Source organism: Brassica oleracea, chromosome C4 (genome assembly GCF_000695525.1).
Source record: "Brassica oleracea var. oleracea cultivar TO1000 chromosome C4, BOL, whole genome shotgun sequence".
NCBI classification, from domain to species: domain Eukaryota; kingdom Viridiplantae; phylum Streptophyta; class Magnoliopsida; order Brassicales; family Brassicaceae; genus Brassica; species Brassica oleracea.
This window is the reverse complement of record NC_027751.1, coordinates 8252844-8269818: the sequence shown is the minus strand read 5'-3', so window position 1 is coordinate 8269818 and position 16975 is coordinate 8252844. Positions and strand designations below refer to the sequence as shown.

Here is a 16975-nt window from a genome sequence, read left to right as displayed (position 1 = left end):
AAACCGCAAAATCGAGTTTTTCCGCCAAAACCGCAAAATCGATTTTGATTTTTTGGCGGGAAAACTCGATTTTAAAGTTTTGACGAAAAACTCGATTTTGCGTTTTTGGAGAGAAAACTCGATTTTGTTGTTTTTGTTGAAAACTCGATTTTGCGGTTTCGACGGAAAATTTCGTTGTTTAGTTTTAGGCGAGAAAACTCGACTCTAAGTTTCTTTTGGTGAAAAACATTATTAAATATTGTATAATAGTTGTGTGAATCAAAATAAAAGGGTTAGAATTTAAACCCTGGTCCTATTAGGGCCAACCCTGTTTAAACCCTTTTTAAAAAATGAGGGTTAGGGTTACAAATGGGTTTGCAGGGTTAGGGCTAACCCGGTTAGGTTGAGCCCATATTAACATCGCTAACTATGTACTGTCTCTCAGCTTTGAAGAGTTACCTATACATTTGAAGCACTGCTTCCTTTAGGTAGCCCAATTTCCAGAAGATCACGCGATAGACGTGGATAAATTTTCCTATCACTTGGTTGCGGAAGGAATACCAAAGCCTAGTTATTACGATGGAGCAAGCGTTCGCGATGTTGCAGAGGGCTACGTAGAAGAGTTGACGAAGAGAAACATGGTCATCTCTGAAAGAGATGGTAGGACTTTTAGATTTGAAAAATGTTACTTGCATGACATGATGAGAGAAGTCTGTCTTCTTAAAGCCAGAGAAGAGAACTTTCTACAGATACTTAACACCGTTAATTGCTCCTCATCTCAATCTCCTTATGGTCTGATGAATTTCATGACGAGGGGGAGATAAACAATCCCAAGCTTAGAGCTCTTTTGCTCGTGTGGGAGTCGGCTAAAGAAGGCTGGAAGCTATCTGGTTCGTTCTTAGCAAGGTTAAAAACGTTGAGGGTGTTAGATCTTTCAAGAGCCAAGTTTCATGGAGAGAAACTACCCTCTGACATTGGAAAGCTCGTCCACTTGAGATACTTGAGCTTATACAAAGCCCGGTTTACTCATTTACCTTCGTCTCTACGGAATCTTAAATTGCTTCTCTATTTGAGTCTTTATGTATTTTCAAAAACTCCAATCTACGTGCCTAATGTCTTGAAGGATATGCGAGAGCTGAAACACCTTTCGCTACCGGGGCGAATGCATGAAAAGACAAAGTTGGAATTGGGTAATCTAGTGAACCTTGAGAGTTTGGAGTATTTCTCAACGGAACATTGCTATGCGAGTGATCTCCATGGTATGACGAGGCTCGAGACTCTCTCTATCTACGTAAAAGGCAAATCCGGATGCAATATGGAAACTCTATCTTCATCTCTCCATGTATCGAGGTATCTCAAATAACTTACTATACATGATAGAAGGGATCATGGCTTAACGGGTGATGCGGGAGAGTTTGTTTTGGATTGCGTTAGTCTCAACAAGCTGAATTTGAGTGTATATATGCCAAAGTTGCCTGATGGACAACACTTTCCTTGTCGCCTTACAAGCGTTACTCTAAGTCATTGTTGTTTGGAGGAGGACCCCATGCCAGTTTTGGCGAAGTTTTGAGTGAGGTCAGCCTAGGGGCTCGAGCTTTTGCTGGGAAGAGGATCGTTTGCTCAGGAAACGGGTTTCCTAAATTGGAACATCTTGTATTAACTCAACAACTTGAGTTGGAAGAATGGAAAGTAGAACAAGGGTCCATGCCACGTCTCCATACTCTGATTATTAGTCAATGTGAAAATTTGAAGGAGCTTCCTCATGGACTAAGGTACATGACTTCTTTGAAAGAACTGAAAATTGAAATGATGAAAATGGAATTTAGAGAGAAATTGGAGAATGGAGGCCAAGATCACTTCAAAATCCAACACATTCCTCATGTTGTATTTATTTTGTGTGAATGAAGATTGAAGATTCTTCAGCAACAACAGAATACCAGGTAAAATAGTCTCTTCTGAGTCTTATCTCTGTGTGATCCACATTCTCTTTCAATCATTTTAAAAGGGAAAAAATATATTTAAAGTGCGGTTTAGGATTTTCCAATATTCATTACCTAAAGTTTGTTACCTCTTTTGGATTTTATTATGAATAAAACAGGACATTGTATGTTTTGAAGCGAATGTCTTCTTGTGTTAATCCTCCGGGTATCTTTCTATAAAAGTTTTTGAATTTTAATTGATGTGTTTGTTGGGTGATCAGGCATTGGCTTATATTCGACAAGGACTTGATTTTATGATTTCTTAACTGCTAATTTGCTACGCACTAAAAGAGTTCAGTACTGAAAGCCATATTGATTCAGTTATTTCCTGAAGGATCTATTGATTTAATGGATTAATTTTGGAAAAACAATGTTTATTTTCAAATTGATACAGTAATTTAGTTTCCCATTATATTTGGATGAATTAACATGTAAATATGTAATTTTTCATGGGGTTGTTTTGTTACATTTTTTCTTATCGACTGTAGTAAACAATTTATATACAAAAAGTACAAAAAAATCATTAACCAAATTATAGGTATTGATATGTTACACAAGGGACAAGGTGTGAAATATATATGCTTTCTTATTTGTTAGTATAAAACGTAAACCCTAACTACGTTTACAAGTCCAACATTTAAATATATGCCCAAGTCGTAAATGATATAACTCTTAAAAGATGTGTTACACGAGACCACAGTCGAATACATCTCACAATTGAGCAACGAGCATAAGAAAGTTTAACTTGAACATTAGCCTCTAGAATTGCTGTTGACCAAGTGTCTTGGTTAACATTTTGGCAAATTCTTCAACCATGTGTCTTTGTTAACTAAAAAAGTTAAAATTACTGGGTAATTAGTTAAATCTTTTATCTGGCAACCAGAAGAATTTGCAAAGAGTACCCAAAGAAAAGTCAAATTGATAGCCAAAGAAATAAACCTTAAACCGCAAATACACTTTCATCAATTCAAAAACATACTTAAACAAAACCTTTAGTCCGAAATAAACCGAAAATATGCTTTTGATTGGGTCTTTATTGCTCAAAAAAAGGATAAAAAACAATTACTAAAAAAATAAAGATTAAGGAAGAGCAAGATTCAGATGGTAGTGCATGATGTAAAGTTCATCAGAAGATGTCAGAGTTGGATTGTTCTATGTTATCATCATCATCATTATCATCGCTCTCTTCTAAAAATATACTGCTTAGCATTAAGTATAAAAAAATAAAACGGGGCATCAGTGTATCATAAAGAAAACATCAAGAAGATTCAGACGCAAATTACCCATGAAATATAATTTCATCATATGCCCAAGCCAAAACGATATATAAATCTAACAAAATAAAAGATAAAAGTTGAAACTTTGAATCTGGGAATCAGTTCTCCAAGGTGAATAAACATCAATATAAAATCAGTCGCAAATTACCCATTTGTTTTATGAGATTCATCATACTCCCAGATTCAATAAAACGGATATAAAACATTTTTTAAAAAAATTGTTTTTCTTGTGAGTCGATCAGAACCTGTCGAGATATCACAATAACATCACAATATGTTTCAGGGGATTGACAGACTTGTGAATTTTCTATCGTCACCTCGACTCCAAAAACAATTTCAAAGAAAAAAAAAAAAAAAAAAGAATAAAAGATCCAGATAAGCTCAGAACTTCTTAGAGGGTTGTGTTTAGCCGTCAGCGATAAAAAATCTCTGGCACACGGTTTTTTTCATCACAGCTGATCTTTTAAAACTTGGAAGGCACATATCAAAGGCCGAAGCTAAAACCAGAATCGAATAAGATGATAAAGCCACAAGAACCAAAAAAACAATGAGACAGAACACAATGCGATAAACAAGTTATGTTAGCGTGTATATATACATTAGCTGAGACGGATTAGGGGAAACCCTAATGGGCCTTTATGGGCTTATTAATAAATTCCCACCGACCCTCTAATTCTGGGCTTTGTTTGATGACAGTTTCTTTCTTAACCTGAGTGAATGTAATCTATGAGAAATTCTGTTTTTCTTCTTATTTAGAGAGCAAAAACTTAAGATTGTTGTCTCGTCATACAACATGTTGTTCACATGAAATAAAATTCTCTTGTTATTATAGATATAAATTGAAGCTGAGGTTTTATATCTTACTGTAAGAAATAAACATAATAGTTTTGTTATCTTTTAATTTGATTTTGCATTTTACAAAACGTTATAGAGAGAATAAAGGTTCCATACTTCAATCGTCGCGGGCCAATATGTGTTTTCTTTAAAAATTAGTATTGACTTCTAAAGAACGTTTCGTCCTTGCTACCTCGCCGACAAGGCACAAGTACGATATTGCAGTTTTCATTTGAGGTTCATTTGATAAACCTCAAATGAACCTCAGAGTCGTTTAACAGTAAATGCAACCCATCTTCAGAGTTCAAACTGTGTTTTATCGAGATTTGAGTCATGGTTAAAAAACTTGATGACACATGGTTAGAACTTAAACCAGGATAATCTTTAAACTTCCATTTGTATTGAATACATTTTAATAACTAAACTATATATTATATTTCCACTAGATTTTCTTTTATCAACGTAAAGTTCACTTTCATAAGATTATTACAACAATTTGTTTTTGCTTTTGGAGCAGGAAACACTAAAACCCAACACAAACACAAAGTACATGCATGAGATTTAACTTTATCATCTCATTTATTATTTCACCATGAACATGAACTTCCAACAATAGTCATTAAAAAGATTATTTAGCAGCTAAGGTTAGGACCAGGGTCCACACCAAGCTGCCCACAGTAGTCTATGTAGTAGCTAATCCTTGCATTAACCTTATCTGGACTCCTACCATTACACTCTAAGTCTCCATCGATGGCCCTAATGGTGGCTCCAAATCCTTGGTTCAGTACCGGCCTTACGTTATTCACCCAAAACCACAAAGCTGTCCGGAAAGCTAGAGTTGGATTGCTGCTTACTAGCTCGGGCTGACGTAGAAGATCCTGACCGAGACTCTGACCACACTGTGCGTAGTTGTAGTTCCATGATAACTGAATCGGACCACGACCGTAGTAGGTTTTGCCTGGTGCACATTGGTATTGTGGGAAATTCTTGTCGTCGCAATAGTTTCTTGACGCTCCGTTGATCTCTTCAATGTAGCAGAAATCTATACGATATGGAGATGGACACATTAAACAAAATGTTATAGAAACAACTCTCAATTTATTGAAATCAACTCAGATGTTCAATTTTTATTTATATAATTTTATCGCAAGGTTTAGTCGTATTATATGTTTTATTACGTGATTGTTTTAAAACACTTAGACGTATTATATTATTGTAGCCATATATCATTTGTAAATCTCTAATTATAGAGATTATAAAAGCGATTTTATGCCTTGTACCTTTTAGAACTACATTTGATATGTCAGTATTTTTTTTTGTTATTTAAATATTTTAGAGAAGGTAAAAAAAAGTAACAAAATTCTTACATCCAACCTCCTGGGTGAAATGAGCAAACATAGTCGCAATTTCACGCCTAGTAACGGAGTTAGCAAAGTTGGGGAACGTATTAGCGGCACTAATGAAAGAATCACGTGTGTAGAATCTTTTCCCGGCACAGCCATTATCAGCTCGGTTGATAATATTGTTAAAGAAAGCTTGTGACACAATGGTACCAAGATTACCACCTTGGGTGCCAGTGCAAGGACCTGATCGGCAACCTGAACCACAGTAGTCGGGTCCAGTACCGCAATAACCGCATGACTACAACATAGGCCCGAGGTACAACCGCAGTTCTGAGCTTTAACGGTTTTAGAATAGAAACCTAAGAGGCAGAGGAAAAGGATTAAGGAGATTTTTGCGAGAGCCATGTTTTGGTTATTGTTTGTGAATGAGAAGGAATAAGATGTGAGGTGTATATATAGGGATAGATGTTGCTGACTTTTAGTCTTGCTTTTGCCAATAAAGAATTGTAATATCTTTTTCAAAAATGACATTTTTGTAAGATTTCACTTATTTGATACCTCAGATGATGGAACGTACCAAAGGTTTAGACGTTTAGTACTTGAAACTTGCATCATACATATATGTTCAAACAAATGGAGCAAATAGCCGCCAGTCGAGAAACAAATCAAAATATGTTTTGTTCTTTCCAAACTCAATTTCAATTTCAACTGCAATTTAATTTGTACAAAACTTATCTGAAATCAGACTAGTCTTTCAACCCATGATAAATTATCAACTAAATAATCTTGGGTTACGATTGATGGCTATATCAACTTAAGCCGGCCCTAAGAAAGTAAGAAGAGAAGTCGCATATGTCACACTATAAACCTTGGTACCATGTGAGCCGTTGGGTCCATCTATTCAATGTATATCTATCTCAGTTTTAGTTTCAGAGTTTTATAGAAAAATCTTTCTAAGCTTCTGTCTTCCTCCTTATATCACCACACCCACAATAAGACAAACCTCAAGTATATGACAAAACTGATTCATAGCCATCAGTAGATATTCGAGCAGACAAATAAAAATAATATAGGTTATATTAATTCATTAGAAATTCAGTAGACGAATAGGAATGAAAAAGCAAGTTCAATAGTTACTTTTTCAACAAGACGTAAATAGAATGATCAATGTCCTTATGCTTAGACAGTTCATTACTATTCCAATTCTTATTTCACCTTGAAGACCAACGTACCACACCACCTCGATGGACAAAAGTACGCTTCCCAAAGACACAAAGCCGTCATGAAAGCAACACTTGGATTGCTACCCACCATCTGGGGCCTAGAAGAAGGTTAAGACAAGACTCTTGAAGAGATTAATCAAGGTGATCCCAAGGAGAAATTCACTTCTAGTGCCACGTTGCCAAGCTGATGGCTCATGTCAGCCTGCAGAATCCGTGAATCTACAGGCATTGTTAAAATATGGGCCTATTTGTCTATGAAGTGCTTGACAGCAAAGATATACTTCTGATTGTTTTTGAAATCAAAATTTTCCAAGCTTTTGAAAATGTTGGAGAAATGAATCGAACTGGCCAGTCTTTCCTACAAAGTTTGAAGAGATCTCACATCTTTAAGAATATGTCTTTTAGTTTATCTCCCTTTCTTATACACATTGGAATAATGTTCGTGTTTAGCTGTCTGCCTCGCCAAAGTACAATGATCTTTGTGGGTGATTGACTCCCTTTATAGGTAAGTATTTTCCCACCAGGTACTTTTGAGTCGATTAGCGCCATGTAGATAAAAAGTTATGACTTATGATACTGAGTCAACTTATAATCTTGTGTATACCATAAATCAAAATCGGCTCAAAACCAATAAGGTAAAATCCATAACGAGATGTCTACCAAACAAGAAAAGTCTAAACTATAAAGAGACAAATCAAGAAAACTTGGTAAACAGATTCTAAACCAGACTCTTAGACCGACTAACAAAAGCAAGAAAAAAACGTTCAAATGATGCAATGAGATAGAGATGAGGTCGTCAAAGGAAAATGCTGCTGACGGAGCTATCATCATGGACACGCCAAATCGTCTCACCAAGAAGATTAGCCACCGACAAAATCGTCAACTGCGGGAAGTAATTCTTCTCAGCTACTGGCAAAGTATTTGTCACTATCACTTCTTGAAGCAAACCTCCTGATAATCTCTCTATCGCAGGCGGGCTAATTCCATTTGATTCATTACAAAACAATAAAAACGCTTCAGAAAAGTAATGATTTCGAGACTGTTCAAGAAACAAAAAAAAAAGGTTTTGACAGGTCTACCTGAAAACAGCGTGAGTGCAACACGCATATACCTCCCGAGCACCCTCTTGGTGTAACAAAGCTGCTCCTTTCACAATGGTTCCTGAAAAAAAAAGAGAGAGAACATGTCTTTAGCATTTTTCTCACAATAATATGATTTAAGACAAACTCTACTAACCAGCGGTATCAATCATATCATCAACCATTACTGCCACCTTCCCTTTTACATCACCAATTAGGTTCATCACCTGAAAGGAAGTAAAACATGTGTTGTTGAGACAAGCTCTGAGTTTGAAAAGAGAAGAGGTATTATTATACTATTACCTCAGCAACATTGTGTCCTGAACGCCTTTTATCAACAATTGCAAGTGGCGCATCTGATAGCTTCTTAGCAAAAGCGCGTGCTCTGGCTACTCCACCAACATCAGGAGAAACCACTACCAAATCCTCTGCCGCAATTGACTTGCTAGCTAGATAATCAAGTATCACCGGCTGTAAAAAAATTAAATATCTAAAGATTTAATGGGTTAAAAGGTATCTTACAAACACACTACATAACAGAGAAGAGGTCATAGCCAGTGTTCTATCTGAATGAAATGTTTTTTTTTGTTCAAAAAATCAGTCTAGGTGTCTGCTTAAACATTAGTCCTCTATAAAGCGGCCGCCTAGTCGGCAAATCGAGTCTGAACAAAACGATTTTTTCAAACCGATTTTAAAAAAATTGATCTAGGCGTCCGACTAAACATTGACTCATAGCTATCAAATAAGGCGGCGTTATAGATGTACCTGGCAGTACACATGATCCACCGGAATGTCGAAATAACCCATAGACTGTCCTGAATGAAGATCACAAGCAAGCACTCGATCTGCACCAGCTTCGGTAATAAGGTTAGCAACCAATTTAGCAGCAATGGATTCACGCCCTTGTGTCTGCAACCACCAAACAAAAAAAGACAAACATAAGAAGATGACTTTTATCAAGCAAAGATATTGTCAAGAACCATCTACTCACCTTCCTGTCAGCTCTGGCATATCCAAAATAAGGAATCACAGCCGTAACTTTCTTGGCAGACGCTCTTCTACAAGCGTCTACCATGATCAAAAGCTCCATCAGATTCTCGTTAGTCGGAGTGCAAGTGGGCTGCACCAAGTAGACGTCGCACCCCCTGACGCTCTCTTCCAGCTGAACGTAGATCTCTCCGTCAGCGAATCTCTTGATCTTGATCTTGCCGAGGTCCAAGCCCATGTACCAAGCGATCTCTTGAGAGAGCGCTGGATTCGCGGTGCCGGAGAATAGCTTGAGCCTGGTGTTGTTGTTGGTTCTGTTGGCTGATTTCTCCATCCGTGCGGATTCTAAGAACTTTGGGAGTGTCCTCTCGTTGATGATTGGGATGCTTGGGTTCCCATTCCCAAGATCGCATTTCTAGCAGCAAAGAAACAAACAAACAAACAAATTCACACACAAAATCAAACGAACTCATCCACTTATCTAGATGACATTGGCAAAGGCAACCCGACCTTAAGAAACGGAATCTGACGAAAGAGACAAACTTTGTATCAAAATATCAGAAATTCAAACTAGACAAGACATGTAATAGGGCTTCACTGGCAAAAGCAAAAAAACCTTTAAACAAACAGAATCTAAAGAAAGAGACAACCTTTGTGTCAATAGAAAAAAAAAAACAGAAATTCTAACTAGACAAGATGAGTAATAGACGCTATTGGCCAAAGCAACGACCTTAACAAACGGAATCTGACGAAAGAGACAAACTTTGTGTCAAAATAACAGAAATTCAAACTAGACAAGATGGGTAATAGACTCCATTGGCCAGAGCAACGACCTTTAAACAAACAGAATCTAAAGAAAGAGACAAACTTTGTATCAAAATAAAAGAAATTTAAACTAGACAAGATTGGTAATAAGGCTCCACTCAATCAACGAATCTCAATAAAGAAGAAGCAGAAGAATCAACAACAACATTTGGATTCTATGGAGAAGGAAAAAAAATGGACAGCCACACGGATGAGTTATGGTTATGGAGCTTACAATAGAAGCGAAGACAGAGTTTCGGGAGTGAGACTGAGAGGTAGTAAACGAGAGAAAAGAGGAGAAGAAAGTCGAAGACGACGAGGACAAATACGACGGCGTTTTAGCGGCGGCGGGAGGAAAGGACAAAGCCAGCGACGCCATATGTCACTTGAAACAACCCCTCTGGCTCCAAGCAGAGTATTAAACTCCGAGTGAAGACCTTTTTCCTCTTCTTCTTCTTCTTCTTCTCCGAGAGTTTTGTGAGAGAATCTTTCTCGAGTTTGGATTTTTATTTTTTTAATAAAGAAAAGAATAAATAGGAAATGGTTTGGTTTGGTTGGTGAGTACAAGTTGGTACTAAACGACGTCGTTTATTACATGCATCACACATGCAATATGGATTGAGGACGTCTGGCTCAACTTTCTTTGAATAACTTTAGGAATCAATCCTAAAATCATACTGTTGTGAATTGGAATTACCAGATTTTGTGTTGACCAAACTTGATTTTTAATAGAATAGAATGTTTGTTTATTCGATGGGAAGCTTTTAATTTTGTTTTTGACTTTTATTTATTTGACTACAATATGTGGAAGGGTCCTATGCAGAATGTGGAATATATTGGTACAACTACCATAAACAAACTATATGCGGTTAATTCCTCGTGCCATCAATTACCTTTCAGAACCGAAGTTGGTAGATCCGGTTTACAATTGGTTCCCGCAGAAAACCAAACCGGTCCTTTTGTTTCCATCTTCTTTTATTGTTCTATCAATGTTCTTCTTCTGTCTCTTACCTTGTGTGTTCTTGATCCAAAGTCCTTTAGATTCTTCTCTGATAATGTGTGGAATAGTTTAATTTCAAACCATCTAAGTACCGTTGTGTTGAACTGTTGTAGCTATGATTCTCCATCCTCAATTATATCAAACAAGCTTCTTTTTTTTTTTTTTTTGAACAACGATGAAACAAGCTTCTATGTTCTTTGTTTTCAGACAGTCTCATGGAGGATGATAAAGAAAAAATTTCTTCATTACAACTCCGTTCTCCTATAGGAATGAATGGGCAGACCCATCACCCATCAGTCTAAAGTCTAGCTTGATAAGTGCCGGTGAAACTGAAGATGCTACACAACAAAGGACAACAATACTTCTAAAGAAAAACCTGAAGATGGTGACACAATAGAGGACAACAGATCTTTATTACAGTTTATTTGTAGGGATATCTGACTATAGATCTTTACTACAGTTTTTCAATTATTATTATTTTTTTAACTTTTTTTTTGAGCAATTTCTTTTTTTTTTCTTACAGTTATCAATAATTCTACTGCTATAAAGAACACACAAAAAGCTGACAAAAAAAAAACACACACAAATAAATAATTTATTTGCTAAGGTAATAATGAATATCACCAAGCCATCCCGTATTCTGCAGCTTCATTATACGTAGTCTTACCCATAAAATGCCCTGTAGAATGTGACCTCGAGAATCTCCAAGCCGATGCTTCCCTTTTGCTTAAACTAGTGGTATGAGCGTTTTCCTTGAACATAACACTGTTTCTTGTTTGGTAATGTCTTCTTTTGATCTTCACATTAACATCCGTCATCTTAACCATGAAATGTCCCGTAGAATGTGACCTGGAGAACCTCCTAAGCCGTTTGCTTGAGCTAGCGCTAGGAGGATTCTCTTGGTCATGGTTCAGGTCTTGAATAGTAATCGTGACTGTGTTGTGCAAAGACTCATGGCTTCCAGATCCGACCAGACCCGGGTCTAGCTCACACCGGCAAACAGGACAAGTCTTGTGTGACTCAAACCAAAGATCAATGCAAACTGAATGAAACCCGTGACGACAAACCGTTATTAACCTAACGGTGTCTTCATCCGAAAACTCTGACAAGCAGATAGCACACTCCGTACATTGGTTTTTCACTGTTGCTGACGAATAGAGGAAGACGGGAAACGACTTGATGATGAATGGGTCGAGGCCTGTCTGTTCAGGGGGAGTGGTGACGTGGATTAGGTCACCGTAGGGCGTTCTCTGACGGGTCCAAGCTGAGAACAACCGGTGCAGAAAACATTTCCAGAAGAAGAGAGAGATGAATCCGCAGACAAGGACCAAGAGAAGAACGCAGGTTAAGACTACCGTGATGGGCATGGTAACGCTAGGGAAAACTTCGGTAGCTGGTATTGTTGATGTTGTTGTTGACGCCATTTCAAGATTGATACGGCCTGGCTTTCACCAGTTGCTTGGGAAGGAAGAAAAGGTTTTGTTATGAGAATTGCTTGTGAGAAAAGAAAGTTTTGTTTCTAAGTGAGTAGAGAGAAGCGAGGAGAAGGAAGTGGCTATGGTAAAAGAACACATGAGTGGCTTTGCTTAGCCATTTGAGCGAGTCTTTTGTGACCGGTTAAAATGTTAAAAATAACAGGTAACAAACAATGATAGCCCCGGTTTACTTCGGTTTGGTCTGAATTAGGATTTGGCATAATAGAATCAGATGATACAACAACAAAAAAAGATGAGCTCTGTCTTACAACAAGCTAATACATCTCACATAGTTAGAACTCTAAAAAAGATCTTTGTCATCAGACTGTAATAAAAGGCAGAGACTTTATTCAATATCGTCGATCCAATCACCATAAACCCGGCTGATTCTATCCGGTCCTTTCCATTTCCTTACAACCCTGACTCCGTTGGGTTTCTGAGTAACGGCATTAGATGTTCTGACTCCAGGAGAAGCAAGACTAGCTTGTCCTGTCTTCTTTGTGTCAAGAGTGGAAGATGTTCCGATCTTACCTTCTTCTTCTTCCACAAGTCCCCCACCAAATCTATGCAACTCTACAAAACAACATCATAAAAAAGACATAAGCTTTACTCTTAACATTGCAACAACCTTCTATCCTGATCCACTCATCGTCACTCTTATCTCAAGATTCATCAAGCAGCATTATATAAAGCACACATTTATAAAGGCGGAGACTTTACCTGAAGCTCCATGAGCAAAACGGCAGTTAGTACCGAAAGGACAATACCCACTCATCTCCCACTTGTTGCACATCCTTGTCTTCCAATTCGGAGAAGCAGCAGCAACAACATTGCCTCCACCACGATGGCCTAAACTAACGGCGAAGCCCTCTCTGTTTCTCGAAGCCTCGTCGTGTAGAAACGTACAGCTTTCTCCGTAAGGACACCCTTCTCCGCTGTTAAACTTCTTGCAATGCCTTCCCTTGTACGGTCTCACACTCTCCCCCGCCGTCGGACGGCGGAGCTCCTCCGCGCTGTGAGCGAAATGGCAAGTGCTCGCGACGTACGGACAGCTTCCTGCGCGGAAGTTGCAGCAGAGCTTGGTCTTGAAGAAGGCTTTCCCGATCTCCGAGGAGGAGGAGGAAGAGGGAGAGCCGCGTGTTTTCTTGCACGGAGACTCTGTTTCGTCGTTGTTGGCCGCAGAGACACGGCTGTAATCATCCTCAGTGGAGGCCCATACGGGACTGGGAAACGGATTCTCCGGGGGAGGGTCGTTGGTGGGTATGACGTGGACTGCATCGGTGGTGGAATCCCTGCGATGACTCATCACGTCGACCAAGAAACCCTAAACTAGTAACAGGGGGAGCTCAAAGTATCGATTTTTAACTTTAAAAGGCAGAGGAAGAGAATGAGAGAGACAGAGGGTGAGTGAATGAAGAGGGAAGCAGTAGACAAATAGGAACCAATCAAAATCTTAATACTAGCATTTAATATAATAAGCATCAGACAGTGACTATCTGAACCAAAAGTGTGTTCTGTAAGCTAAAATCTTTTGGTTAAGTTTATTTAAATTGGTTAAAAACTAGCGTTGGTTTGGTTAAGTAGTTAAGTAGTTAAGTTCATTTAAAAGAGTGTTGGGATGCAGTAAGTACCTAGAAGCCATTCTTTCGTAAGCTCATGAGCATTGACTATTGAGAGTATAATGAGATTCAGAGCTTTTCAGGTTGATCTGCTCAAAGCTGGTTTGAAGCCTGAAGTTGAGTTATCTCTCTGTCAAGATGGTTTTCCTCAAAGCTGACTGACATTCCTTGTCCACATGTATTCTTGTTCTCTTCTTTTATTTTCACACTTTGTGACCAAAGTTGGATCTCTGTGACTGAAACATGAGGATTAATAGGGTTTTGTTATGAATCTGCAACCATCCGAGGCAGGAGCTGGTTTCCAGACATTCATATCCCACCTACTGTGATTTAGGAGCTCTAGAAACGTGTGGTGGAGGAATGTGCACCTTTTGCCCCGAACATGTCCTTTGAGGTTAACAAAGCTGTACTTGATGAAGACCTCTCTGGAGGTTCTACCAGAATCTTTCAGGGAAGCAGTTACATACAGTCAAAGATGTTTCAAATCCATGGTGGAGAGGTTAGGAAACACTGTGAATGGTGTTGGAGGGAAGACTAGTGAGCCTGAGATCTTCCCACAATCTCAGATTCTTGGTAACCAGCATAGGCTTGATCAGCAGTCCTCTCTAAAGATCCATGCCCTCATAGAGGTCCCAACAACTCCTTCACTGTTCAAATTCTTATATATCACACTCTCACGTCTCATCCATTGTCGACAAAACACTAGTACCATAGACGTCAGCATCCAGTTCATCTTATTCTCATAGTAAAGCATTATGATATCAACCAGCATGTTTCAGTCTCTTTAAACAATGCATACCAATTTACTGGAGTCTGGTAATAAACAAAAGACTACAGTTATGGGTCTTCGATGATGATATAAACTCCATTGTTTGCTTGATTAGCTCATACTCTAGCAGCCTCTCAAGGAAGAACCCATTGTCCAGGGAATATCTGCATCAACGTCTTTCCCAGGATCCAGTCCATGTCAGAACTTGACAAGGATGCTTGTTTTGCAATAATGGTCACAGCTTCTTTGGCTTCTTTGTATCCACATTCAAGAACCACAAATGGGAAGTCACTGCAACAGACCCAATCCATATTTCGAATCATGTATTGTTCTTTCATATAAAAGTTTTCTTTTGGTGTAACAAACAAAAGTTTACCTGCCCCACATGACACGATTTGCCCCAAAATTGGACACAACTTGAGATAGGAGAGGCGTTAGGTCCTGATAGGGGAAACCCGTTCTTGATATCCTGAATAGAGCACTGAATTTCACATATACCTGCTTGTTTCAAAACTCTTCCCTCAGACTCATATGATATGTGAGCAAATCTAGAAACTAAGGTTTCTCGATTTCTTCACCTGTGGGAATCTAGAGAGCTCCATGAGTTGAGTATAAGTATCCTTAGCCTCACCATTTCTGCAGGTTGATGAAACCATTAATATATTAGTAATATGTTCTGCAAGGGACTGGATTATTTATCTGAATAGCAGAGAAGAGCTCACTCTGGTACTTTGCAGAATCCAGCGTGATCTAGTAAAACAGTTGTCTTTGGAAACTCCGTGCACAGTTCCTCAATTTCTGCAATGTGCAGATCCAGACCCTGAATAAAGCAAACCAAAAACTTCAAAAGAAAGATCTTCGCGTATACCACACAACTTTGGAGCACACAGAGGTCAGAAATACTAGCAGACCTTCATGCACATGAAGCCAACAGGCACACCAAGCTCCCCTGCCTTGGAGAACATAGCTTTTCCAACATCATTTGTCATCTGAGTTGTTAAAAACCACTGATAATTAAAAAGAGTAGGGTAGAAACTTGATCCAAGGCCATTGAAACTATTAGATAATTGGTACCTTCTGACCCGACGGCCACAAATAGGGATTGAACCGAACAGCTTTGTAATTACTCTACAATAACAGTTTAAAAACTCAGAGAAATGTGATATGCTTTTTGAGAAAGAGCTAAAGGAAAGACCTCTAGAACAAGACTCTCAAGCTCCTTAATTCCACTGCCATCTTCTGCAGGATTTGCAAGGCAGCAGCCAACAAACTTAGACGGGTACTTCTTCAGAACACTGTCAAAAATAAAACAAAATTCATTATGAAAAACAAACAAACAAAGGTCTAATATGACTGGAGAATTAGTAACAAAACACAAAACCAATAATGTATTAGGCATCCCATGGTCATCTACTGACCACCAAAAAAGACAGCCAGACAAATCAAACCATAAGTAAAACGAAATGAGAGAAGCATATTGTTTCATAAGTTTTCGGAACCACAATAACATCACTTGAGGAATAAAAAAAAAAGATGAGACCTTGTTACTAAAGAGTGATCAAACTTGTGATTGATGGGTTGCACAATGAGAGCTCCATCGACTCTTGCCTCTTCCATGTTCTAAAGTCGAGAAAAACAATCAACACCAAAAAACAGAGGGAACAACGCAAAATAAGCATCAAAGACGATATCTTTCTTAAAACCCATGAGAGTTTGAGTTGAGCTGAGCTTAAGACCTTGAGCAAGAACTCGACATCGCCAGTCAAGGTAGGTTCTTGGCCTGGAAAATAAGGATAAGTCGCCGCCTGAAACATACAATATTTGATGATCTATTAGATTAGTGTGATTCAGTAGAATCGGTTTAAGTATTGAATTGATTCGAGTTAACTAAGTGTGAGAGCACGACCTCTTGAGGAGAAGCCCAGACGTGGAGATGGGAATCGATGACTCTGGAAGCAGACGACGTCGTTTCAGGGTCGGACCCGACATTAGCTGCCATTCTCACGGTTCTGAAGGATGATGTCGAGTTGCCAATTGATTTTCTCGCTGGGAACCGTAGGGAAGAGGTTAGAGGGTGAGTGGAGAATGCTAAAGGAATCGTTAATCTCAGAGTCGCAACTGCCATATCCTCCTCGAGGAAAGATATCCAATTCATGTGATTCACACGTATTTTTAAAATATGGTTAATTAAGTAAATAGCTAAAATATTGGGATTTAACTCGGTAAATACACTAAAATAGATCAACTTTTGTACAAGTGGTATTTTTGGTAATTACGCCAGAAATTTTTTTGTATCGAGGTCAGGAATTTTTTCTTTTTATACCCGGGTTATAATTTTTTTTTGTAACTATAAAAAAATGAGGTTAAAACTAATATAAGTCTAAAGTTTTAAAGATAAAAAGTATAAATATTTTAGTTGTATAATTAAATTTTATCTTTAATGTTTAATAATTATTGTTGTGGAGTCAAATTTATCTTTTCAATGGGATCAAATACAAATTTTACTTGAACAAAACAATTTTTTTTATATAGTGTAGCCTGGATAAATATTTTTTTTGGTCAAAGCTTGGATAAATATATAAATGAATATTAGCTCAACCTTATATA

At 38.2% G+C, this 16975-nt stretch overlaps 4 protein-coding genes and 2 pseudogenes across 6 annotated transcripts; 1 reads left to right on the top strand and 5 right to left on the bottom strand.

Moving 5' to 3' along the window:
- LOC106339314 overlaps positions 1-2249 on the top strand; it is a 4685-nt pseudogene extending 2436 nt beyond the window's left edge.
- A 2334-nt stretch (positions 2250-4583) lies between these two features.
- LOC106340755 lies at positions 4584-5819 on the bottom strand (annotated as a pseudogene).
- Positions 5820-7216: 1397 nt separating this feature from the next.
- Positions 7217-10016, bottom strand: LOC106336974 (ribose-phosphate pyrophosphokinase 1, chloroplastic). The gene is made up of 7 exons (XM_013775976.1): positions 9741-10016; positions 8706-9116; positions 8480-8623; positions 8018-8185; positions 7872-7941; positions 7715-7796; positions 7217-7612 (listed from the first exon to the last, which is right to left on the bottom strand). Exons 1-7 carry the CDS (start codon positions 9882-9884, stop codon positions 7432-7434), a joined length of 1200 nt encoding a protein of 399 aa, XP_013631430.1. The 5' UTR covers positions 9885-10016; the 3' UTR covers positions 7217-7431.
- Positions 10017-11125: 1109 nt separating this feature from the next.
- On the bottom strand, positions 11126-11960 carry LOC106338025 (RING-H2 finger protein ATL28-like). The gene has a single exon (XM_013777097.1). It carries the CDS (start codon positions 11927-11929, stop codon positions 11126-11128), a length of 804 nt encoding a protein of 267 aa, XP_013632551.1. The 5' UTR covers positions 11930-11960.
- Positions 11961-12143: 183 nt separating this feature from the next.
- LOC106342807 (zinc finger CCCH domain-containing protein 28) lies at positions 12144-14114 on the bottom strand. 3 transcript variants are annotated; one of them, XM_013781840.1, is made up of 3 exons: positions 13612-14114; positions 12701-13309; positions 12144-12553 (listed from the first exon to the last, which is right to left on the bottom strand). In XM_013781840.1, the coding sequence occupies exons 2-3, from the start codon at positions 13284-13286 to the stop codon at positions 12327-12329; spliced, it is 813 nt and encodes a 270-aa protein (XP_013637294.1). In that variant the 5' UTR covers positions 13287-13309; positions 13612-14114; the 3' UTR covers positions 12144-12326. The 3 variants fall into 3 exon arrangements, with proteins under 3 accessions (XP_013637294.1, XP_013637295.1, XP_013637293.1); XM_013781841.1 differs by having other exon boundaries at positions 12701-13304; XM_013781839.1 differs by having other exon boundaries at positions 12701-14114.
- Positions 14115-14310: 196 nt separating this feature from the next.
- Positions 14311-16519, bottom strand: LOC106342806 (4-sulfomuconolactone hydrolase). The gene is made up of 10 exons (XM_013781838.1): positions 16275-16519; positions 16105-16173; positions 15909-15988; positions 15564-15663; positions 15443-15496; positions 15280-15357; positions 15091-15188; positions 14947-15004; positions 14745-14866; positions 14311-14659 (listed from the first exon to the last, which is right to left on the bottom strand). The coding sequence occupies exons 1-10, from the start codon at positions 16491-16493 to the stop codon at positions 14503-14505; spliced, it is 1035 nt and encodes a 344-aa protein (XP_013637292.1). The 5' UTR covers positions 16494-16519; the 3' UTR covers positions 14311-14502.
- Positions 16520-16975: the final 456 nt, after the last annotated feature.

Bases quoted from the DNA above. Each gene is read 5' to 3' on its own strand.
- LOC106342806 (XM_013781838.1), bottom strand. From the start codon at position 16,493: ATGGCAGTTGCGACTCTGAGATTAACGATTCCTTTAGCATTCTCCACT. The intron at 15,497-15,563 runs GTCTTTCCTTTA...CTGTTATTGTAG, and splicing joins TTGAGAGTCTTGTTCTAGAG to AGTAATTACAAAGCTGTTCG. The intron at 15,005-15,090 runs GTGAGCTCTTCT...ATCAACCTGCAG, and splicing joins GGATTCTGCAAAGTACCAGA to AAATGGTGAGGCTAAGGATA.
- LOC106336974 (XM_013775976.1), bottom strand. From the start codon at position 9,884: ATGGCGTCGCTGGCTTTGTCCTTTCCTCCCGCCGCCGCTAAAACGCCG. The intron at 9,117-9,740 runs GTAAGCTCCATA...CTTTGCTGCTAG, and splicing joins ACTCTGTCTTCGCTTCTATT to AAATGCGATCTTGGGAATGG. The intron at 8,624-8,705 runs GTGAGTAGATGG...TGGTGGTTGCAG, and splicing joins ATGCCAGAGCTGACAGGAAG to ACACAAGGGCGTGAATCCAT.
- LOC106338025 (XM_013777097.1), bottom strand. From the start codon at position 11,929: ATGGCGTCAACAACAACATCAACAATACCAGCTACCGAAGTTTTCCCT.
- LOC106342807 (XM_013781839.1), bottom strand. From the start codon at position 13,286: ATGAGTCATCGCAGGGATTCCACCACCGATGCAGTCCACGTCATACCC. The intron at 12,554-12,700 runs GTAAAGTCTCCG...GTTGTTTTGTAG, and splicing joins TTTTGCTCATGGAGCTTCAG to AGTTGCATAGATTTGGTGGG.